At 40.3% G+C, this 25,188-nt stretch overlaps 1 protein-coding gene across 1 annotated transcript in view; it reads right to left on the bottom strand.

Moving 5' to 3' along the window:
- Positions 1–5,546: 5,546 nt before the first annotated feature.
- The window catches only part of LOC136144146 (ATP-binding cassette sub-family C member 4-like), a 158,554-nt gene continuing 138,912 nt past the window's right edge, over positions 5,547–25,188 (bottom strand). The window contains exons 28-30 of the mRNA XM_065901806.1: positions 11,961–12,133; positions 11,414–11,519; positions 5,547–5,681 (exon numbers count right to left, since the gene is read on the bottom strand). Of these exons, the coding sequence (XP_065757878.1) occupies positions 5,547–5,681; positions 11,414–11,519; positions 11,961–12,133 (414 nt within the window). The remainder of the gene's footprint in view (positions 5,682–11,413; positions 11,520–11,960; positions 12,134–25,188) is intronic.

Raw genomic sequence — 25,188 nt, 5'->3', positions numbered from 1 at the left:
CAGAACAAAAGAAAATTCATTTCATCTTCTACTGCTTAATATTCTTTCCAAAATCATCTGGCTCTTTTCTCCATAACCCTTCTCAATACAATTTTTTATAAAGAAAATATTACTTTTAGCAACTTTTAACTGAAAAGGGCTTTGTTTCATGGTCTAAAATACCTGAACTGAATACTGCAAAGGATATTCAGCAGTTAGGGACCCCTGATTAGGGTCTCTAAAGTGACCTAGAAGAACTATGGGTATATTTGTTTTATTATTGGGAGGCAACATTTCTACCTACAGCCTTTTACAAAATGATCCTACTTTTATACCGTAAAACACTCTATATTCTCAAAGCACTTGAGCATCTGCTCTCTCATCTGATCCCTGTGATAAGTGTGAAGAAGCCAGCAGGGCTGTAATCCTGCTCTACACACAGGTGAGGACCTGAGGCTCAGAGACTCTGGGGGACACAAGGCCACATGGATGCTAACTGCCTGCTCAATCTATCCAACTGGACCAGGCTCCTAGAGCCAGGATATGAGAATTTTATAACTTCTGGGCTGTATTAGGTGATTTCACGAATAGACAAAATGACACCTCTGTTACACACTGGGAACAAAGAAACTTCAAAAAACCTCAACCAGGTCTTCTTCATCACAGAACAGAATGGATGGCAGGCATTTATTCTTGGAGCTGAACCATGTCCCCTCTGAAAAGCTGTTGCTGAACCACAAAAGATGCCATGATTCTTGGCCTCCAAAGGAGAAGAATTCAATCTGGGGCCAGTGATGAGGCTTGATCACTCAGAGCTTTTGTGTAATAAAATTTTATTAAAGTATAAAAGAGATAAGAAAGCTTCTGACATAGACATCAGAAGGGAACAGAAAGAGTGTCCTCTGATAGTCTTTAAGTGGATGTTACATAGCTAGTAGTAGTAGTAGTAGTAGTAGTAGTAGTTGCTCAGTTGTGTCCAACTCTTTGCGACCACATGGACTGTGGTCTGCCAGGCTCCTCTGTCCATGGGATTCTCCAGGCAAGAGTACTGGAGTGGATGGCCATTCCCTTCTCCAGAGGATCTTTCTGATCCAGGGATCTAACCCAGGTCTCTTGCATTGCAGGCAGATTCTTTACCATCTGAGCTACGGGGAAGATCCATATAGCAACTAGTGGTCTGCTAATTAGAGAAAGGAAATGTCTCAAAACTCAGAGACTGGCACCAGGCCCCTCACATACAACTTGCATTTTGAGATAACATTGGCACAAGGTGAGTTGTCCCTGGCCATAAAATGATTGACATGAATCTTGAATAGGCAGGTTTCTAAGCAAATACAGTCTCATTGACATAGCTTAAGAGAACATTTGCATGAGTAAAACATTCTTGTTTGCCAAGTCCATTCTGAGTCTTAGGGGGAGCCCACTTGAAGACTGAGTCTAGGGTAAATACATAGTTCATTAACATAGTTTAAGACAAACATTTTCATAAGAAAAATGCTTTGGTTAGCTCAAGGTTTGAGAAAAGTTAAGTCCAGGTGGAACCAGGTATCCTATAGCAACACAGGATTTTAAAAGAAACCTCTTATTAAATTTTTTATCACTTCAGTTCAGTCCCTCAGTCCTGTCCTACTCTTTGTGTCCCCTTGGACTGCAGCATGCCAGGATTCCCTGTCCATCACCAACTCACAGAGCTTACTCAAACTCATGCCCATTGAGTCATTGATGCCATTCAACCATTTCATCCTCTGCCATCCCCTTCTCCTCCTGCCTTCAATCATTCCCAGAATCAGGGCCTTTTCAAATTAGTCAGTTCTTCACATCAGGAGTCCAAACTATTGGAGTTTCACCTTTAGCATCGGTCCTTCCAATTTGCTTCAGGATGGACTGGTTGGATCTCCTTGCAGTCCAAGGGACTCTCAAGAGTCTTCTCCAACACCACAGTTCAAAAGCATCAATTCTTAGGCACTCAGCTTTCTTTATTGTCCATCTCTCACATCCATATATGACTACTGGAAAAACAATAGCTTTGAATAGATTCACCTTTGTTGTTTAAGCAATGTCTCTGGTTGTTGTTGTTGTTTTTTTTTTTAATATGCTATCTAGGTTGTTCATAACTTTTCTCCCAAGGAGCAAGCGTCTTTTAATTTCATGGCTGTAGTCAACATCTGCAGTGATTTTGGAGCCCTCAAAAATAAAACCTGTCATTGTTTCCATTGGCTCCCCATCTATTTGCCATGAAGTTATGGGACCGGATGCCATGATCTTAGTTTTCTGAATGTTGAGCTTTAAGCCAACTTTTTCACTCTCTTTCACTTTTGTCAAGAGACTCTTTAGTTCTTCTTCACTTTCTGCCATAAGGGTGGTGTCATCTGCATATCTGAGGTTATTGATATTTCTCCCGGCAATCTTGATTCCAGCTTGTACTTCATCCAGTCCAGTGTTTCTCATGATGTACTCTGAATATAAGTTAAATAAGCATGGTGACAGTATACAGCCTTAATGTACTCCTGTTCCTATTTGGAACCAGCCTGTTGTTCATGTTCAGTTTTTACTGTTGCTTCCTGACCTGCATATAGATTTCTCAGGAGGCTGGTCAGGTGGTCTGGTATTCCCATCAATTGAAGGATTTTGCACAGTTTGTTGTGATCCACAGAGTCAAGAGCTTTGGTATAGTCTATAAAGCAGAAGTAGATGTTTTCCTGGAACTCTTTTTTCGATGATCCAATGTATGTTGGAAATTTGATCTCTGGTTCCTCTGCCTTTTCTAAATACCAGCTGCTTAAACATCTGTGAGTTCCTGGTTCACATCCTGTTGAAGCTTGGCTTGGAGAATTTTGAGCATTACTTTGCTAGTGTGTGAGATGAGTACAAGTGTGCAGAAGTCCAAGCATTCTTTGCTATTGCCTTTCTTTGGGACTGGAATGAAAAATGACCTTTTCCACTCCTGTGGCCACTGTTGAGTTTTCGAAATTTGCTGGTATATTGAATGTAGCACTTTCACAGGATCATCCTTTAGGATTTTAATTAGCTCAACTGGAATTCCATCACCTTCACTAGCTTTAATGATGCTTCCTAAGGCCCACTTGACTTTGCATTCCAGGATATCTGCCTCTAGGTGAGTGACAACACCATCGTGATTATCTGGGTCATGAAGATCTTTTTTGTATAGTTCTTCTGTGCATTCTTGGCACCGCTTCTTAATATCTTCTGCTTCTGTTAGGTCCATACCATTTCTGTCCTTTATTGTATTCATATTTGCATGAAATGTTCCCTTGGTATTTCTAATTTTTGCGAAGAGATCTCTAGTCTTTCCCATTCTATTGTTTTCCTCTATTTCTTTGCACTGATCACTGAGGAAGTCTTTCTTATCTCTCCTTTCTATTCTTTGGAACTCTGCATTCAAATGGATATATCTTTCCTTTTCTCCTTTGCCTTTAGCATCTCTTCTTTTCTCAGCTATTTTTAAGGCCTTCTCAGACAATCATTTGCCTTTTTGCATTTATTTTTCTGTGGATATAAATTTGTATAGAGAAGGGGAAAAAATATAACACTAGTAGTTTGTTTCCTCCTGCAGCTTAAGAGAGAGATAAAAAATGTCTGATGCTTGCAGCCTATTCCCTCCATTTGGAGTCCCCTGGTCTTCTTGCCTGTTACCCTCTCACCTCCAATTTTATATGTTGAAGTCCTAAGCCCCCCAGTACCATAGAATGTGACTGTAGTTGGAGACACCATCTTTAAAGAGGCAATAAACTTAAAATGAAATCATACAAGTGGGTCTTAACCTAACAGACTGGGGTTCTCATAAGAAGAAATCAGGTCACAGTCTCACACAGAGGGAAGAGCATATGAGACACAGAGGGAAGATGGTGTCTACACAACAAGGAGTGAAACCCCAGAGGAAACCAACCCTGCTGACACCTTGACCTCAGACTTCCAACCTCCAGGACTGTGAGGATGTAAGTTTCTGCTGTTTAAGGCACTCTCTCTTTGGTCTTTGTATGGCAGCCCTAGCAAACTACTGCCCCCTTTAGCTCTATATATCTAAAAGAGACTTTCTCTACTATTTCATGGATCATCAAAAAAGGGTCAATCAGACCGTGATCAGCTCACCTGAGCTAGGAGTTCAAGAAAATGTGATGTGGAAGCACTTTCTCCCAGATGTTGGGTTTTCTTTTCAGATGAATGAATTTTATTCTATTAGAGTAAAAACCTTGTGACTTAGGCTAATGCTCCTGGTGTTATAGCTCTGAACAATACATTTATACCTGATGCTTGCACATTCAAAAAACTGATAATCTGACAGTTTATCCTCCTAAGAGGATGCAGAGTATGCAAAAATAATGTCAAGATGGCATGAGAATTCAGAAATGCATTTGTTTCTGTAGAGGTGACCTGAGCCAGTGGCAGGACTGAAATCCAAGAGCGAGGTTCTGCCACGCTGTGAACTTAGGTGACTGGCCCTACCTTGGCTACTATGTGACAGGAGAAGTGTTCTCCGGCTTGAAACAGAACGCAGTACCTAGGACAGCACCCAGCCTCCCTCAGCAATTCCCCCTCTGTGCAGAAAAATATGAAGAAAGGAAAATACAACCATAATTTGACACCCAGAGATAAATTTTCGATAGGGAAGCCACATCCCACCCTGAAACATACATGTTAAGGGGCAAGAACATCAGACCTTCCTTCCCTCCATCTTCCCATCAAGCCCAATCCCACTCCCACCTTCTTCCAGAAAGACTTACAGATGGCTGTATGACAGTGGCTAAGGCTCTTAAATCAGCCCTTGGTCACCACTGCACCTCTGTTAGGAAGACACCACATGACCCGGCTGTTCCTCACTGAGCGCCTTCCTCACACCACTAGTGCTTCATGCCTCCCACACCTCGTCTCTGAGAAAGTGCTCTGTGACCTTCAGCACCACTCAGACTACAGTGTGAAGGTGTTGGGAGCTCCTGATTTGTCCTGATGGCAACTTCATCTTCTAGAAGGTAGAGGAAGCACGGGGGGCAAATGGACCTAATTCTAAGCAACAAAGAATTAGGGAGAAAGTGATAATGTCAGATAAGAGTTTTCTTTACAGATTAGGAAATAGAAGAGACCTACTTTTCTCTGGAAGATCTTTCTAGAATCAAAATCTTCTAAGTTTTTTTCCCTTAAATTCTCAAATTTCCTGGATGTTTCTCGACAGAACTTGTATCACAAATGTGCTGAGCACCAATCAGAATGAATGTAAAGGGTCTGCAAAATGAGAATGTTCTATGGTCCTTGAGAATCTAAATCCAGAGTTCAAACATGTGGAAAGTTGAATCTAGAATCTCTCTCTCAGGCACAGGTGCAGGCACAAAGAAGGGCACACATCCTGACCCCACCCCCAGTACTGCTGCAGATTCTCAGCAGACCTGCCTTCCACCTGCCCTGTGTTGTTAAGACCCAGTCATGAAGCTTCCTCTCTGGAGGCTTCTATTGAAAAGAACACAGGGCGCTTCTCCTCAGACCCTTGGTGGAGAGCCTGTGAAGAGTGAACCCTGGAGGTGAATTGTAATTACATCTTCCCGCAGCAAGCTCACCTATTTTGCCCTTTTAATAAGGACAGCAGCCTCTTCCTCGTCCAGTTGTTGAACCATCTTATAAAATAGGCTGTTTCTATCTTGCAGCAAATCATATGGCGGATAATATTCTTCCTGTTTCCCTGAATCAAAAACCTGTTAACACCAGAAAGAAACCCATTAGCACACAGTATCTCCCAGTAACATATAATTCAGACAATATTTCAAAAAGCGGCAGGACAGGGGGAATTTGGGTGGTAGGACTGGTGGTATTTAAATGGTTTGATTACTCTGTTTTACTAGGCACACAAAGGCCTAACCCAGCCTTTCATTATTATATGGTTATAGGAACAGAAGAAAATGATAGTTCTCTTTCATTTTCAGAAAACAAAAGTTTTAATCATGACTATGATTACTGGAACTGAACAGTCTGTAGCATTTTATATTCTGCCCAGGGGCTTTGGGGTTGTTATCATTAGTTAGTGCTTTTAGCTCTCAGACTCTGAACTTTGAGGGCTATTTATAAGATACACAGAGTTGGGAAATGTCTTGATTCAAGAAAATCAAACATCTGTCACTTCCACAGCCCCTCCTCCAGGCTGGTGGTCCACCCTCTGGAGCATTAGACTTTGCAGCAGACTAATTTGTCTTTATGTCCTTAAAGGTTTCAGAACAGACAGTCACTTGCTTTCCAGAAAGAAAATAGGTACAGGCATCCTTCAGAGCTATTGTGGATTCAGGTTCAGAATACCAGAATATAATTAACATCACAGTAAAGTGAGTCACATGAATTTTCTGGTTTCCCAAGGCACGTGGAAGTAATGTTTACATTATACTGTACCCAAGCATGTGTGCCATAGCATTACACCTGAAAAAAAATAATGTACAGACTTTAACTTAAAAATAAGGTATTGCTAAAAAATATTAACTATCATCAGAGAATTCAGTAAGTCATAGTAGTAATATCAAAGATCATTAATGTTACAGATCACCAGAACAACTGCAATGATAGTGAAAATGTTTGAAATATTGTGAGAATTACCAAAAGGTGACAGAGAGACACAAAATGGGCAATTGATGCTAGAAAAATGGCACCCATACACTTGCTTAATGCAGGTTTATGACAAGCTCTCAATTTGTAAAAATGCAGTATCTGGGAAGCACAGTAAAACAAGGTATGTCTATATTTCTAAAACAAGCAATAAAAATAAGATTGCCTCAAAAATTAACGGTTTGAGAAAGATCATTACTGATGATGTTTTGCTGAATTGAAAGTCAACTGGTAACCAGAAGCTCTAGAAGAACATACAAGCTTTACACCTGGAGTGAATGGAGCACAGAGGATAATCACCAACTCTGTAACCGGGGGATACCTGTCTTTTGGCCCCCTGAGGTCTAATTCTGTCATCCCTACCAGAGGAGTCAGTAACCACAACCAGTTCAGAACAAGATATAAACAAGTGGCCGAGTTTACATCTCCTGGTGGGACCTCCCTGTGACATCCCTGATGACCTCAACCAGGGAGCCCTAAACTGACAGTCTCCCAAAACAGGAGTGGGAAGGACAGCTCCACAGTGAAGGGTAGGATTCTTTCCTGGAAACAAGGTCATTCATCACAAAGGTGACAGACTCCAAAGAGAACCCTTGCATCTCCCTTCTCCCTCACACAGATGCTCAGTCTCTGTACCCAGAAACCAACATCAACTTCTTTCTCTGCCCTCAGATCCCATGTTCAATCCATCAAGTAGTCCACTTGGTTTCACTTCCTTATCTACCCCAAGTCCCACCATCTCACCATTTCCACTACAGGCAGCTTAGACTAATCCAACAGTCTAGAGAGGGCACATTGGAAGAGAGTGAACACTGAATTCTGGAGAACTGAAAGACCGTCAGTGTGATTTTAGCTGTAAAGGAAGGAGGGAGAGCAGAGTCGGACAAAACTATAAAGTTGGGGAGGGACTGGCCGGACATTGCTTCATAAAAGTATTTTAGAGATTCGTTCATAGACATTGACCAAGAGAGAAAAATGTGAGATTATAGAAATTTACCAGGAGATATTGGTAAGTAAAAGACACTTGCTCTTTGGAAGGAAAGCTATGACAAACCTAGATAGTGTACTAAAAAGCAGAGACATTGCTTTGCTGAAAAAGGTCTGTCTATGATTTTTCCAGAAGTCATTTATGGATATGAGAGTTGGACTATAATCAAGGTTGAGCACTGAAGAATTGGTACTTTTGAACTGTGCTGCTGCAGAAGACTCTTGAGAGTCCCTAGACTGCAAGAAGACCAAATAAGTCAATCATAAAGGAAATCAAACCTGAATATTCATTGAACGGACTGATGCTGAAGCTGAAGTCCCAATACTTTGGCCACCTGATGTGAGGAGATGACTCACTGGAAAATACCCTGATGCTGGGAAAGATTGAAAGCAGGAGGAAAAGGGGACAACAGAGGATAAGCTGGTTGGATGGCATTACCGACTAAATGGACATGAGTTTGAGCAAGTTCAAGAGATAGGGAAGGACATGGAAGCCTGAACTTCCTGCGTGACTAAACAACAAATCAGTAAGTAAAGCATTAAACAAATGAACATATTTTGATAATAGATACAAAGCTGCTGTGTTCAGAGGATACAGATGTTCACATCTGCAGATCAGGTGCTGATGATAACACTTTAGGATTGACCAGGTGACAGTTCAGCTCAGTTCAGTCACTCAGTCATGTCTGACTCTTTGCAACCCCATGGACTGCAGCATGCCACGCCTCCCTGTTCATCACCAACTGCCAGAACTTTGCTCAAACTCATGTCTATGGAGTCAGTGATGCCATCCAATCATCTCATCTTCTGTCATCCCCTTCTCCTCCTGCCTTCAGTCTTTCCCAGCATCAGGGTCTTTTCCAATGAATAAGCTCTTTGTGTCAGGTGGCTACAGTCCTAGAGTGTCAGCTTCAGCATCAGTACTTACAATGAATATTCAGGACTGATATCCTTTAGGATTGACTGGTTGGATCTCCTTGCAGTCCAAGGAACTCTCAAGAGTCTTCTCCAACACCACAATTCAAAAGCATCAATTCTTTAACACTCAACACTCAGCTTTCTTTACGGTCCAACTTTCACATCCATACATGACTACTGGAAAAAAACATAGCTTTTAACTAGACAGAGCTTTGTCGACAGAGTAATGTCTCTGCTTTTTAATATGCTGTCTAGGCTTGTCATAGTTTTTCTTTCAAGGAGCAAGTGTCTTTTAATTTCATGGCTGCAGTCACTATCTGCAGTGATTTGGGGGCCCAAGAAAATAAAGTCTCTCACTGTTTCCATTGTGTCCCCATCTCTTTGCCATGAAGTGATGGGACCGGATGCCATGATCTTAGTTTTTTGAATGTTGAATTTTAAGTCAGCTTTTTCACTCTCCTCTTTCATGTTCATCAAGAAGTTCTTCAGTTACTCTTCACTTTCTGCCATAAGGGTGGTGTCATCTGCATATCTGAGGTTATTTAAATAGCTGGTAAAGGAAGAGAAGTTAAAGGAGAAAAGCAGACATATTCATCTGAATGCAGAGTGCCAAAGAAAAGCAAGGAGAGATAAGAAAGCCTTCCTCAGTGATCAATGCCAAGAAATAAAGGAAAACAATAAAATGGGAAAGACTAGAGACCAGGTGACATGTCCAAATTCTGTCCTTCCTCAGTTTCCCTAACCAACCACACATTCCAAGGTGACAGTATTTCTAAGAATTAGATAATAAAAAGAAGCTGCTGCGATTAATGCTATAATACCAAAAACCAAAAATAAATCTTCAGGGTACATTTAGGAGCAAAGAATTTAATTGAACAACCCTTAACTGAGCTGGAGATCAACCCATTTTTCTGCTGCTATGTCTAAATCGTGACAGAGGGCTTGAAATAGGTAAATTTCACAGCATCATTTATTTATAATGGAAGAATGGAGCTTTAGGGAACAATTTTGAAATGCAGTGTTGAGAGGTAAGAACAAAGTGACAGGTAAAATCTAGAGATAAAAGGTTACTTTTCAATTAGCATCAAGAACACAAAATGAATGATTAATGATGCCTGACACAAAACATTTATAAAAATTAAGAGTCACTGCTGGGCAATCTTGAATTTCACCCTGTTCCTAGTGAAAGTCTGCAGATATAGCCTGCTTCCTACTGTGATGTCTAGTCTAGGTAACCAGACACACTGGAGCCTAGAGAATTGCTTTGGTTGGGGATGCCCCACTCCTGTCGTCTGCCTCCCCACTCCTATGCACGTCCAGCTCAGGGAGTGAGGCTATAGGCACTGCCTCAGTGCTGTAAGTCTGGTATCTACTCAGTGTCCCCACTGATGTCCCATCTGACAACACATGTGAGGTAGGGTGGGAGGTGATATTCCATGAACTGCCAAGTCAAAAGAGGTAGTTCTATTATTATGAGACATAAAGAACTCTGGGTATTACTGCCACTCATTAGCAATTATTGTCTGTTTTATATGGACCATTAAAATACCTTAAAGTATCTTCCATTCCTTGAAATTATTTGCTGCTCAAAGGTTTTCCTTTGAGGGATGCTTTTCTTATTCATAAAGCCACATCCTAACATTTATTGAAACTGAGCAAGCAAAAGAGGAAAAGGACAAGGAAAGAGATAAAACGAAAAAGAGAGAGAAAAGGAATAGAGGGAGGAAGGAAATAGAGCTAAGGAAGGAAATATTAAATTACTAAGGAAGAAAGGCCCAACCAAACCTGGAAGGAATATACTAGACAGATATCCAGAGACCAAAGCCTGGAGCCTGCCGTGTGTGCAGAACAGAGCTATTGTTTAAAAGACTCACTGGTTGTTTATTTAGTCTCTCATCCCTGATTTCCCTTTCTTTCCAAACTCTCATCTGTGATGCAGAAGCTGGCTCTCTGCAAGTCACTGCAACAGTTCACTCTTTGGCCAGGTGGCCTTTGTTAGGTTCTGCCAGCAGGGGGCACTAGAGGGAGACTGAAGGTGGGAAACACAGCTAATGTTCTACCTGATTCTGCTACTAGCATCACCTCAGCACTGGGACCTGACTCCAGCTCCCCGCTATTAGCAAATGGAGAACCAGCCCCATGCTGCCCCCTCACAACCGGACAGTGACCTCTCCTTGGAGGTCTGAGCATCAGTTTTTTAGGGCCTCTCTTCCGAGTTCTCAGGTCTGGAGATCTGTCCGAGGATATGGTAGCTGCTTTCTAAATTCATTACCCCAGTGTTTCATTTTTCTAGCCCTCTAACCCTATGTTGGAGAAGGAAATGGCAACCCACTCTAGGGTTCTTGCCTGGAGAATCCCAGGGACAGCGGAACCTGGTGGGCTGCCGTCTGTGGGGTCGCACAGAGTTGGACACAGCTGAAGCGACTTAGCAGCAGCAGCAATCCCTATGTAATACATTTCTTATATTAAATCCGTTCGGTTAAAAAATACTCTTTTTCTCACTAGGCCTTTTCTTCTCATGGACTCCTAAGAAATTCTACAACTTTAGCTATCAACCTCTTGACAGTCTAAATTAGAGTCTATTTTTTTGATAAGGGAACCCAAAAATGTTGAAACAACTATGACACAGTGAAAATGACTGTGTTATACTCCACTAGAATATGGAGCTATAACTTGGGTTTGGAATATTTGAATGGTTGGCCATCATTTAAAAAATGACAATTCAAATAAACTTTTAATATGGACATATAAGATTATTGGATATATTATTTAATAGTGCATTCTAAAAGTATAGTTAAGTACTTGAGTAATTTTCAGGAATAAGAGAATAAACTAAGAGAAAAATTAGTGGAGGTTCCTATCAAATTTTACAAGGAAGGATACATTGAAAATTGAACATAAATGGAAACAGCTAAAATGGTGAGGGTCTTACCATTATCCATTCACAGTCAATAATGGTGCTCAACCTGTGTGCAACGGTCAGCACAGTGCACTGGGAAAATCTCGCATGAATTTTTTTTTGTATTAACTCATCAGTTCTAGAAACAAAGAAGTTAATTTAGTTCAGTAAAGACAGGCAAAGCATACTTAAGACTTAAAAATATCCTAGGATATTTTTTAAATGTTTTTAAAAATTAATACTTTAGCATATATTCTTGTTCCTAAAAAACTAAGTATAAAAAGTCTACTTAGAAATTCACTATTTTTCATAAAATTATGGAAAATTAGTCTTCCCTCCAAATTGCTTGAAATTATCAGGAGCTGGATTTAGGAATTCTGCTTTCTTAGGGTGCCTCATAACAACAATAACACTATATAACATGTTTTGATTTTTTCCTTTGTTTTCTGGAATTAATATTATCAACAGATATCCATGAGGCTAAGCAAGCACTTAGAAACATTTCAAAGATTCACTAAATATTTTCCATTTACCACATTTACAACTCAGATTCAAGATTTCCTGGGACTCAGCTCCATACCTTGGATCCACGTATGATGTGGCTTTGTCAATAATCAATATCTGATTTTTCCTGAGAATAGTCCTGGCAAGGCACACCAGTTGTTTCTGACCAACACTCAAGTTCAAGCCAGATTCTGCTAATTCAGTATTCATTTTAGCAGGAAGACCTTTGATGGATTCTTTAAGTTGTACCTGTGGATACAGAAAGAATGACATTTTTCTAAGCAAACAGCTACTGAAGTAGACAAGCCTCTTAGACATTAGAGCTTTGACATCCTCAGGACTTCTTACATATTTTACGTGTACAGCCAGGTGATGGGGAGAGCTCCTTCCAATGAATGTTCACTGAGAAAGATGATGGAGTCAACTCAGGACAGAAAGATCTCAGTGTCCCCCATTCCCATCATAGGACATCCAACAGAAACCCCACCTAAGGGTTAATTAAGGAAGTCTCTCAAAAAGTGAAGCTATTTCTCCCAATGTGATTTAAACAGAAAAGTTAAAAGGATCTTTATGGTTGAGTCAAGTTTCCCAAAGTACATTTTGCATAGGAGTTGGTACACTAGAGAAAAACTTTCAAAACCTTTACAGAAAACCTGGTTCTCTAAAGATATAATCTTATTGGCCCTTTACTATTTTCTAAAGTTTAATATATGCAAGTTTCAAACAATGGCAAATTGCCCCTTATACATTAGTAATCCTGGAGCCCATTCTGATGATGGTTCTTTCCCAAGTTTAAACCTATAAACAGTGGACCAATCAACCGTATTTTCTTCAGTGTCATAAATACATTGTAGTGAAGGAAAATGCATGAAAAATAAAACATAACATCTTATTTCCCCCAGCATATGGATATAGGTTGTTGTTGTTCAGTCACTGAGTTGTGTCCAACACCTTGCAACCACATGGATAGCAGCACACCAGAATTCCTTGTCCTTCACTATTTCCTGGAGTTTGCTCAAACTCATGTCCATTAAGTCAGTGATGTCATCCAACCATCTTGTCCTCTTTTGTCCCCTTCTCAACCTGAGGCCATCTTTCCCAGCATCAGGGTCTTTTCCAATGAGTCATCTCTTCAAATCAGGTAGCCAAAGTATTGGAACTTCAGGTTCATCATCAGTCCTTCCAAGGAAAATTCAGGGTTGATTTCCTTTAGGATTGACTGGTTTGATCTCCTTGCAGTCCAAGGGACTCACAACAATCTTCTCCAGAACCACAGTTCAAAAGCATCAGTTCTTCAGTGCTCAGCCTTCTTTATGTCCCAACTCTCACACTGATACATGACTATGGGGAAAACCATAGGTTTGACTACATAGACATTGTCAGCAAAGTGATGTCTCTGCTTTTTAATGTTCTGTCTGTGTTTGTTATAACTCCTGTTCCCAGGAGCAAGCATCTTTTAATTTCATGGCTGCAGTCACTATCTGCAGTGATTTTGGAAATAAAGTCTGTCATTGTTTCCACTATTTCCCCATATATTGCAATGAAGTGATGAGATAGAATGCCATGATCTTAGTTTCTTGAATGTTGAGCTTTAAGCCAGCTTTTTCACACTCCTCTTTCACTTTTATCAAGAAGCTCTGTAGTTCCTCTTCACTTTCTACCATTAGGGTGGTGTCATGTGCCTATCTGATGTCATTGATATCTCTCTCAGCAGTCTTGATGCCAGCTTCATCCAGCCCTGAATTTCGCATGATGTACTCTGCATATAAGTCAAATAAGCAAGGTGACAATATATAGCCTTGATGTACTCCTTTCCCAATTTGGAACCAGTCCAAATTGTTGCTTGGAACCAGCTGTTCCCTGTCCGGTTCTAACTGTTGCTTCTTGACCTGCATACAGGTTTCGCAGGAGGCAAGTAAGGTGCTCTGGTATTCCTATCTCTTTAAGAATTTTCCACAGTTTGTTGTGATCCACACAGTCAAAGGTACAGTGTAGTCAATAAAGCAGATGTTTTTCTTAAATTCTCTTGCTTTTTCGATGATCCAATAGATGTTGGCAATCTGATCTCCAGTTTCTCTGGCTTTTCTAAATCCAGTTTGCACATTTCAAAGTTCTTGGTTCATGTACTGCTGAAGCCTAGCATGAGGGATTTTGAGCATTACCTTGCTAGCATGGGAAATGAGTGGAATTGTTTGGTAATTTGAACATTCTTTGGCACTGCCCTTCTTTGGGAATGGAATGAAGACTGACATTTCCCAGCCCTGTGGCCACTCCTGAGTCTTCCAAATATGCTAGTATATTGAGTGCAGCACTTGAATAGCATCATCTTTAAGGATTTGAAATCAGTTCAGTTCAATTCAGTCATTCAGTCGTTTGTCAGATTCTTTGCAACCCCATGGACCGCAGCACATTAGGCCTCCCTGTCCATCACCAACTCCCAGAGATTACTCAAACTCATGTCCATTGAGTAGGTGAGACCATCCCACCATCTCATCCTCTGGCAACCCCTGCTCCTCCCACCTTCAATTTTTCCCAGCATCAGGGTCTTTTCAAATGAGTCAGTTCTTTGCATCAGGTGGCCAAAGTATTGGAGTTTCAGCTTCAACATCAGTCCTTCCAATGAATATTCAGGACTGATTTCCTTTAGGACGGACTGGTTGGATCTCCTTGCAGTCCAAGAAACTCACAAGAGTCCAACACCACAGTTCAAAAGCATCAATTCTTTGGCACTCAGCTTTCTTAATAGTCCAACTGTCACATCCATACCTGACTACAGGAAAAACCATAGCCTTGAATATATGGGCCGTTGTTGGCTAAGTAATATCTCAGCTTTTTAATATGCTAAGTTAGTCATAACTTTCCAAGTAGTAAGCATTTTTTAATTTTATGACTGCAGTCACCTCTGCAGTGATTTTGGAGCCCAAAAAGATAAAGTCTGTCACTGTTTCCACTGTTTCCCAATCTATTTGCCAGGAAGTGGTGGGACCAGATGCCATGATCTTAGTTTTCTGAATGTTGAGCTTTAAGCCAACTTTTTCACTCTCCTCTTTCACTTTCATCAAAGGGTTCTTTAGTTCTTCTTCACTTTCTGCCATAAGGGTGGTGTCATCTGCATATCTGAGGTTATTGATATTTCTCCTGGCAATCTTGATTCCAGCTTGTGCTTCCTCCAGTCCAGCATTTCCCACAATGTACTCTGCATATAAGTTAAATAAGCAGGGTGACAAAATAAAGCCTTGGCGTACTCCTTTTCCTATCTGGAAGCAGTCTGTTGCTCCATGTCCAATTCTAACTGTTGCTTCCTGACCTGCATTCAGGTTTCTCAAGAGGCAGGTCAGGTGGTCTGGTATTCCCAACTCTTTCAGAATTTTCCACAGTTTATTTTGATCCACACAGTCAAAGGCTTTGGCAGAGTCATAAAGCAGTAATAGATGTTTTCCTAGAGCTCTCTTGCTTTTTCAATGATCCAGAGGATGTTGACAATTTGATCTCTGGTACCTCTGCCTTTTCTAAAGCCAGTTTGAACATCTGGAAGTTCACAGTTCACGTATTGTTGAAGTCTTGCTTGGAGAATTTTGAGCATTACTTTACTGGTGTGTGAGATGAGTGCAATTGTGCATCGTTTGAGAATTCTTTGGCATTGCCTTTCTTTGAGATTGAAATGAAATCTGACCTTTTCTAGTCCTGTGGTCACTGCTAAGTTTTCTAAATTTCCAGGCATATTCAGTGCAGCACTTTCACAGGATCACCTTTTAAAATTTGAAATAGCTCAACTGGAATTCCATCACCTCCACTAGTTTTGTTCATAGTGATGCATCCTAAGGCCCACTTGATTTCACATTCTAGGATGTCTGGCTCTAGGTGAGTGATCACATCATCATGATTATCTGGGTTATGAATATCTTTTTGTACACTTCTTCTGTGTATTCTTGCCACCTCTTCTTAATATCTTCTGCTTTAGTTAGGTCCATACCATTTCTGTCCTATATTGAGCCCATCTTTGCATGAAATGTTCCCTTGGTATCTCTAATTTTCTTGAAGATATCCCTCATCTTTCCCATTCTATTGTTTTCCTCTATTTCTTTGCACTGATCACTGAGGAATGCTTTCTTATATCTCCTTGCTATTCTTTGGAACTCTGCATTCACATGGATATATCTTTCCTTTTATCCTTTGCTTTTGACTTCTTTTCTTTTCACAGCTATATGTAAGACCTCCTCAGACAGCCATTTTGTTTTTTTGCATTTCTTTTTCTTGGGATGGTCCTGATCCCTGTCTCCTGTACAATGTGATGAACCTCTGTCAATAGTTTATCAGGTACTCTATCAAGTCTAGTCCCTTAAATCTATTTCTCACTTCCACTGTATGATCATAAGGCAGTTGATTTAGGTCATACCTGAATGGTCTAGTGGCTTTCCCTACCTTTTTCAATTTAAGTCAGAATTTGGCAATCAGGAGTTCATGATCTGAGCCACAGTCAGCTTCCAGACTTTTTTTTTTTTTTTTTCTGACTGTTTAGAGTTTCTCCATCTTTGGCTGCAAAGTATATAATCAATCTGATTTCACTTATTGACTATCTGGTCATGTCCATGTGTAGAGACTTCTCCTGTGTTCTTGGAAGAGGGTGTTTGCTTTGACCAGTGCGTTTTCTTGGCAAAACTCTATTAGCGTTTGCCATGCTTCATTCTGTGCTCCAAGGCCAAATTTGCCTGTTACTCCAGGTGATTCTTGACTTCCTACTTTTGAATTCCAGTCCTCTATAATGAAAAGGACATCTTTATTGGGTGTTAGTTCTAAAAGTTCTTATAGGTTTTCATAGAACCGTTCAACTTCAGCTTCTTCAGCATGACTGGTTGGGACATAGACTTGGATTACCATGATATTGAATGACTTGCCTTGGAAACAAACATATCATGCTGTCATTCTTCAGATTGCAACCAAGTACTGCATTTCAGACTCTTGTTGACTCTGATGTCTACTCCATTTCTTAGAAGGGATTCTTGCCCACAGTAGTAGATGTAATGGTCATCTGAGTTAAATTCACCCATTCCAGCTCATTTTTGTTCGCCAATTCCAAAAATGTTGACATTCACTCTTGCCATCTCCTGTTTGACCACTTCCAATTTGCCTTGATTCATGGACCTAACATTTCAGGTTCCTATGCAATATTTCTCTTTACAGCATCGGAAGTTCCTTCCATCAACAGTCACAAAACAACTGGTTTTGCTTTTGCTTTGGCTCTGTCTCTTCATTCTTTCTGGAATTATTTCTCCACTGATCTGAGGTAGCTTACTGGGCACCTACTGACCTGGGGAGTTCATCTTTCAGTGTCTTATCTTTTTGGCTTTTCATATTTTTCATGTGGTTCTCAAGGAAGATTACTGAAGTGGTTTGCCATTCCCTTCTCCAGTGGACCACAGTTTGTAGGACTCTCCACCATGACCCATTGGTATTGGGTGGCCCTAAACAGCATGGCTCATAATGTCATTGTTAGACAAGGGTGTGGTCTATGTGATTAGATTGGTCAGTTTTTTGTGATTGTGGTTTTTGGTCTGTCTGCCCTCTGATGGAGAAGGATAAGAGGCTTATGGACACTTCCTGATGGGAGAGACTGACTGAGGGAGAAACTGGGTCTTATTCTAAAGGGTGGGGTCATGCTCAGTAAATCTTTAATCCAATTTTCTGTTGATGGGTGGAGCTGTGTTCACCCACTTGAAATAAAAAAGCTGGAATTCCATCACCTCCACTAGCTTTCTTCATCATGATGCTTCCTAAGGCCCACTTGACTTCACATTCCAGGTCGTCTCTCTCTAAGTGATTGATCACACCATTGGGGCTATTTGGATCATTAAGACCTTTTTAAAAAATAATTCTTCCATGTATTCTTGTCACCTCTTCTTAATATCTTCTGCGGCTGTTATATCCATACAGTTTCTGTCCTTTATTGTGTACATCCTTGCAGGAAATGTTCCCTTGGTATCTCTAATTTTCTTGAAGAGATCTCTAGTCTTTCTTTTTCTATTGCTTTCCTCTATTTCTTTTCACTGATCACTTAGGAAGGCTTTCTTATCTCTCTGTGGTATTCTTTGGAACTCTGCATTGAAATGGGTATATCGTTCCTTTTCTCCTTTGCCTTTTGCTTCTCTTCTTTTCTCAGCTATTTGTAAGGCCTTCTCAGACAACCACTTTGCCTTGTTGCATTTCTTTTTCTTGGGGATGGTTTTGTTCACCACCTCCTGTAGAGTGTTACAAACCTGTGTCCATAGATCTTCAGGCACTCTGTCTATCAGAACTAATCCCTTGAGTATACTTGCCACTTCCACTGTATAATTTATAAGGGATTTGTTTTAGTCACATAAGAATTGCTTGTGGTTTTCCCTAGTTTATTCCATTTAAGCCTGAGTTTTGAACTAAGGAGTTCATGATCTGAGCCATAGTCAGCTCCTGGGTTTGTTTTTGCTGACTGTATAGAGCTTCTCCATCTTTGGCTGCAAAGAATATAATCAACCTGATTTTGGTATTGACCAACTGGTGATGTCCATGTGCAGAGTCCTCTATTGTGTCATTGGAAGAGGGTGTTTGCTATGACCAGCATGTTATGTTGGAAACACAGTTAGCCTTTGCCCTGCTTCATTTTGTACTCCAAGGCTAAACTTGCCTGTTATTCTAGGTATCTCTTGAGTTCCTACATCTGTATTTCAGTCCCCTAATATGAAGGAGAGTCTGAAATGCAGTACTTGGATGCAATCTCGAAAAACTACAGAATGATCTCTGTTCGTTTCCAAGGCAAACCATTCAATATCATGGTAATCCAAGCCTATGCCTCAACCAGTAATGCTGAAGAAGCTGAAGTTGATCAGTTCTATGAAGACCTACAAGACCTTTTAGAACTAACACGCAAAAAAATGTCCTTTTCATTATAGGGGCCTGGAATGCAAAAGTAGGAAGTCAAGAAATACCTGGAGTAATGGGCAAATTTGGCCTTGGAGTACAGAATGAAGCAGGGCAAAGGCTAATAGAGTTTTGCCAAGAGAACACACTGGTCATAGCAAACACCCTCTTCCAACAACACAAGGGAAGACTCTACACATGGACATAACCAGATGGTCAACACTGAAATCAGATTGATTATATTATTTGCAGCCAAAGATGGAGAAGCTCTATACAGTCAGCAAAACAAGATGAGGAGCTGACTGTGGCTCAGATCATGAACTCCTTATTGCCAAATTCAGACTTAAACTGAATAAAATAGGGAAAACCACTAGACCATTCAGGTATTACCTAAATCAAATCCCTTATGACTATACAGTGGAAGTGAGAAATAGATTTAAGGGACTAGATCTGATAGACAGAGAGCGTGATGATCTATGGACAGAGGTTGGTGACACTGTACAGGAGACAGGGATCAAGACCATCCCCATGGAAAAGAAATGCAAAAAGATTGTCTGAGGAGGCATTACAAATATCTGTGAAAAGAAGAGAAGCAAAAAGAAAAGGAGAAAAGGAAAGATATTCCCATTTGAATGCAGAGTTCCAAAGAATACCAAGAAGAGATAAGAAAGCTTTCCTCGGTAATCAATGCAAAGAGATAGAGAAAAACAACAGAATGGGAAAGACTAGAGATCTCCTCAAGAAAATTAGAGATATCAAGGGAACATTTCAAGCAAAGACGGGCTCGATAAAGGACAGAAATGGTATGGACCAAACAGAAGCAGAAGATACTAAGAAGAGGTGGCAAGAATACACAGAAGAACTGTACAAAAAAGATCTTCACGAGCCAGATAACCACAATGGTGCGATCTTCACCTAGAGTCAGACATCCTGGAATGTGAAGTCAAGTGGACCTTAGAAAGCATCACTATGAACAAAGCTAGTGGATGTGATGGAATTCCAGTTGAGCTATTTCAAATCCTGAAAGATGATGCTGTGAAAGTGCTGCACTCAATATGCCAGCAAATTTGGAAAACTCAGCAGTGGCCACAGGATTGGAAAAAGTCAGTTTTCATTCCAATCCCTAAGAAAGGCAATTCCAAAGAATGCTCAAACTGCCATACAATTGCACTCATCTCACACTCTAGTAGAGTAATGCTCAAAATTCTGCAAGCCAGACTTCAGCAATACGTGAACTGAGAACTTCCAGATGTTCAAGCTGCTTTTAGGAAAGGCAGAGGAACCAGAGATCAAATTGCCAATATCTGCTGGATCATGGAAAAAGCAAGAGAGTTCCAGAAAAACATCTATTTCTGCTTTATTGACTACGTCAAAGCCTTCAACTGTCTGGATCACAATAAACTGTGGAAAATTCTGAAAGAGATGGGAATACCAGACCACCTGACCTGCCTCTTGAGAAATCTGTATGCAGATCAGGAAGCAACAGTTAGAACTGGACATGGAACAACAGACTGCTTCCAAATAGGAAAAGGAGTAAGTCAAGGTTGTACATTGTCACCCTGCTTATTTAACTTATATGCAGAGTACATCATGAGAAACGCTGGGCTGGAAGAAGCACAAGCTGGAATCAAGATTGCCAGGAGAAATATCAATAACCTCAGATATGCAGATGACACCACCCTTATGGAAGATAATGAAGAGGAACTAAAAAGCCTCTTGATGAAAGTAAAAGAGGAGAGTGAAAAAGTTGACTTAAAGCTTAACATTCAGAAACTAAGATCATGGCATCTGGTCCCATCACCTCATGGGAAATAGATGGGGAGACAGTGGAAACAGTGTCAGACTTAATTTTGGGGGGCTCCAAAATCACTGCAGATGGTGACCGCAGCCATGAAATTAAAAGACACTTACTCCTTGTAAGGAAAGTTATGACCAACCTAGACAGCATATTAAAAAGCAGAGACACTACTTTGCCAACAAAGGTTTGTCTAGTCAAGGCTATGGTTTTTCCAGTGGTCATGTATGGATGTGAGAGTTGGACTGTGAAGAAAGTTGAACGCTGAAAAACCGATGCTTTTGAACTATGGTGTTGGAGAAGACTCTTGAGAGTCTGTTGGACTGCAAGGAGATCCAACCAGGCCATCCTAAAGGAGGCAAGTCCTGGGTGTTCATTGTAAGGACTGATGCTGAAGCTGAAACTCCAATACTTTGGCCACCTCATGCGAAGAGTTGTTGACTCATTGGAAAAGACTCTGATGCTTGGAGGGATTGGGGGCAGGAGGAGAAGGGGATGACAGAGGATGAGATGGATGGATGGCATCACCGACTCTATGTGCATCAGTGTGAGTAAACTCCGGGAGTTGATGATGGACAGGGAGGCCTGGTGTGCTGTGATTCTTGGGGTTGCAAAGAGTCGGACACGACTGAGCGAATGAACTGAACTGAACTGAACTGAAGTGAAGATGAAGGAGACATCTTTTTTTGGTTTTAGTTCTAGAAGGTCTTGTAAGTTTTCATTAAACTGTTCAACTTCAGCTTTTTTTGGCATTAGTCGTTGGGGTAGAGACTTGGATTACTGTGATACTGAATAGTTTCCCTTGGAAATGAGCCAAGATCATTCTGTCATTTTTGAGATTGCATCCAAATACTGCATTTTTTACTCTTTTGTTGACTTTTTTGTTGTTGTTTTTTTGCAGCCAACAAAAACAAATTGGAGACTTGAAGCCAGGCCCCCTGAGGATGAGTCTTGCCTGGCTTGCTAACTGGGCAAATTCCTGAACCTACTCTACTTTAGCTTCCTAAACTCTAAGTAAGACTGTAATATCATAATTATAAAGGTGTGTACCTCCTAACACTGTTAAGAATATTAAATGAGTCAGTACATGCAGAATTTGTGACAGATCAATAGATATTGCACATTATTAATAATGCTATCAGCTAGCCTCTACTTATGTTCTGCTTCACTTTTCTCCTTTGCATTTATCAGCACTGAGATTTTCTTACATATGCACTGGCTTGCTTTTCAGCTTCTCTAGGAGAATTTCAGCTCCAGAAGGACAGATTTTTTGTCTCTTGATGACTGTGACAGCCCCAGAATCTGCAACATTGCCTAAGAAGCTCTCAGTAGCTACTTGTTGGCTGGATGAAGGTGGGCTTCCCTGATGGCTCAGTGGTAAAGAATCTACCTACCAAGTAGGAGACTTGGGTTCGATCCTGGGTGAGATCCCCTGACTAAGGAAATTGCAACTCACTCCAGTATTCTTGACTGAGAAATCCCATGGACAGAGGAGCATGGTGGGCTACAGTTCATGGGGTTGCAGAAGAGTCAGACACGACAAACAGCAACAACATGAATGAAGACATAAGTGACTAACTGCATGACATATCTGTTCCTGTAAATTAGAAATTAAATTCATATGGACAAATAATTTATATATAAAGCTGTTTTATTATTAAGTGTAATTGTATAAGGGATATATTCTTATAACAATTAACTGGCTCCAAGATATCACATCACACTTTAAACAAAGGAAAGCACTGAAAAAGTTATAATTTAAGGAAAATAGAGCAAATAATAGCTATTCAAAACTATATATCTCTGTATAGAATACCTCAGATTGTTTTTGAGCTTGGGAAAATAATAGAATATAGCAAAACTGAAAAATAATAAGCTGAACTTATAAGGCCCCTGTTTCTGTCATCAGTGTGCACCATGTGTAGTAGGTGTTGACGCCCCTCACAGGAGGTGAACGCAGATGTCAGGTGGTTTCCAAATTTTGTGGAACTTTCTTACTTTTCAAAAAGAAAATCTGGTGTGGGTCAGAAGGAGACACTGAAATGCAATCAACAAATGGCAAAAAGCTTTTATTAGAGCAGGGCCAGAAGTAAAGGAAATTCACCTAATACAAGGCCCAGGGAAATGGACATGTGACCTGTCTCCACCGCAAGGACTGAACCACGTGGTTCCTGATGCAGAGGCTGCTGACTCCTTGGTTTCTGTATCTTGGTTTCCTGTGTGATGAGACACACTTATGTCCTAATAGAGACAGTATAAATGTCAGACATTTAACTGTATGATTTCTTCCCGGTTTTGACAGGACATTTTTGTTATTGTTTAGTTGCTAAGTCGTGGACCTTATGGACTGTAGCCCACCAGGTTCCTCTGTCCATGGGATTTCCCAAGCAAGAATATTGGGGTGGGTTACCATTTCCTCCTCCAGGGGATCTTCCCAACTCAGGGATCAACCCCACTTCTCCTCCATTGCAGGCAGACTCTTTATCACTGAGCAACTGGGGAAGCCCCCATACTCTACTCTTAATTCCAAATCCCAGTATCTAAGGTGTTTTGTTTTTGCTTTTTAACAGAAGCAACACATCAATGATTCATTCCCAGAGTTTTATCTACTATGACCTTTTCACCTCTGAGTGATAAAGTGCTTCATCTTCAGGCACTACTCATATTATATTTTGAAGCTGCCTTTGCGTTTTAACATCCCAATAGTACTAATTTCTGATGAACTTTTATCAGTTTATAGTAAGTTGGCAAATTTTTAGTGCATGAAAAATGTATTTTCAGCATATTTAGAAAAATAACCAAAATGAGACAGGCAGCATCCATAGGACTGTCTTCCTTCTGAATGTCCATCTCTGCCAAGGAAAAGGGATGAAACAGAACTAGAGGACCTTAAAAAAGTTTCTAAGCCATCTTTTCCTTTTAATTGAAGTTCATAAAGAAGAAAACATAGTGGTTCCCTCCTATTCATTCTCAGGTTAACTCTGTGAGTTTGGCTTCACATGTCCAGTTAGGCATCGTTTACAAATTAATAACTAGAGTTTTTGGTTCACTTAAAAACTGACTTCATTGATTTAGTGACACCTCTTGATGAGGGTGAAGGAGGAGAGTGAAAAAACTGGCTTAAAACTCAACATTAAGAAAACAAAATCATGACGTCCAGTCCCATCATTTCATGGCAAATAGAAGGGGAAAAGATAGAAGCAGTGGCAGATCTCCCTTTCTTGGACTCTAAAATCAGTGCAGATGGTGACTGTAGGCTTGAAATTAGAAGACGATTGCTTCTTGGCAGGAAAACTATGGTGGTGTGTTAAAAAGGAAAGATATCACTTTGCTTACAAAGGTCCATATAATCAAACCTATTGTCTTTCCAGTAGTCTTTACAGGTGCGAAAGCTAGACAATAGACTAGCACTGAAGAATTGATGCTTTTGAATTGTGGTAATGGAGAAAATTATTGAGAGTCCCTTGGAAAACAAGGTGATTAAACTAGTCAATCTTAAAGGAAATCAACTCTGAATAGTCTCTGGAAGGACTGATGCTGAAGCTGAAGTGCCAATATTTTGGCTGCCTGATGCAAACAATTGACTCATTGGAAAAGAGATGCTGTGAAAGACTGAAGGCAGAGAAGAGGGAGACAGAGGATGAGATGGCTGGATGGCATCATCGATTCAATGGACATGAACTTGGGCAAACTCCAGGAGATTGTGAGGGACAGGGAAGCCAGATGTGCTGTAGTCCGTGTGGTCACAAAGAGTCAGATGTGACTTAGAAACTGAACAACAATAACTTAGAGTAATAAATCACCCCTTTTTCCAGAGTCTCTAGGAATTATTTTTTTAATCATATTTCTATGTTTTTCAATGAATGATTTGGTAAGCTTTCTTTTAAAACGGTCTTAAGGAATCAATTCCTAGAGAAATATAATGATGGGATGATTTCTCTAAGTGATATCACCAAAGTTAACAGAGTTAATTCCAGAAACAGTACATGGAAACCACACACTTCACTTTGTGAAATAAAATCACATTGCTCTCTTTTTATAGAAAGTTCCAAATGTAGTTTAAATAGAAGTAGATCTTAGTATTATCTACCACTTTAGCATTTTTATAATTTAGATGAACATTGACTCTCTGTCCGTGGAACAATATATTATAAAATTCTAGAGTAATGCTACCTGAGAATCTGTGAATAAAGGTCTCAATCTGGGAAACAAATAGAAAAATAATTTGCCAGTACTTCTAGTTATTTTTTTTAAGATGTGTCCCAATTTCACCATTAAATTTGTCCTATGAATTCAAGAGTAGTGGATCATCCTACCATTCTTTACATTTAATGGTTAAATGCTATACACACCTTGTCTCTTTTAGAATTTTACTGTAAAAGACCCACAACCTTAAATGAAATTAGAGGTGCACTGCTTTTCAGGCAGGAGAAGGTGAAGAAATTGACCCAATTTAAGAAAATAAAATTCACATGCTGCTGAAAAGCAGGGTGGGTGTATAAAGACTCAGTGGTGACATCCTTCAGAAACCAGAATTACTGGCTAGAGACGGTCATGCCTCCAAATCTGCCTGCTCACAGTCAAGGCTTATCTGTATATTACAGATTTCAGAGCCTCC

Source organism: Muntiacus reevesi, chromosome 11, assembly GCF_963930625.1.
Source record: "Muntiacus reevesi chromosome 11, mMunRee1.1, whole genome shotgun sequence".
In the NCBI taxonomy this organism is placed as follows: Eukaryota; Metazoa; Chordata; class Mammalia; order Artiodactyla; family Cervidae; genus Muntiacus; species Muntiacus reevesi.
The sequence above is the reverse complement of the archived record's forward strand: the minus strand, read 5'-3'. Positions and strand labels throughout refer to the sequence as shown.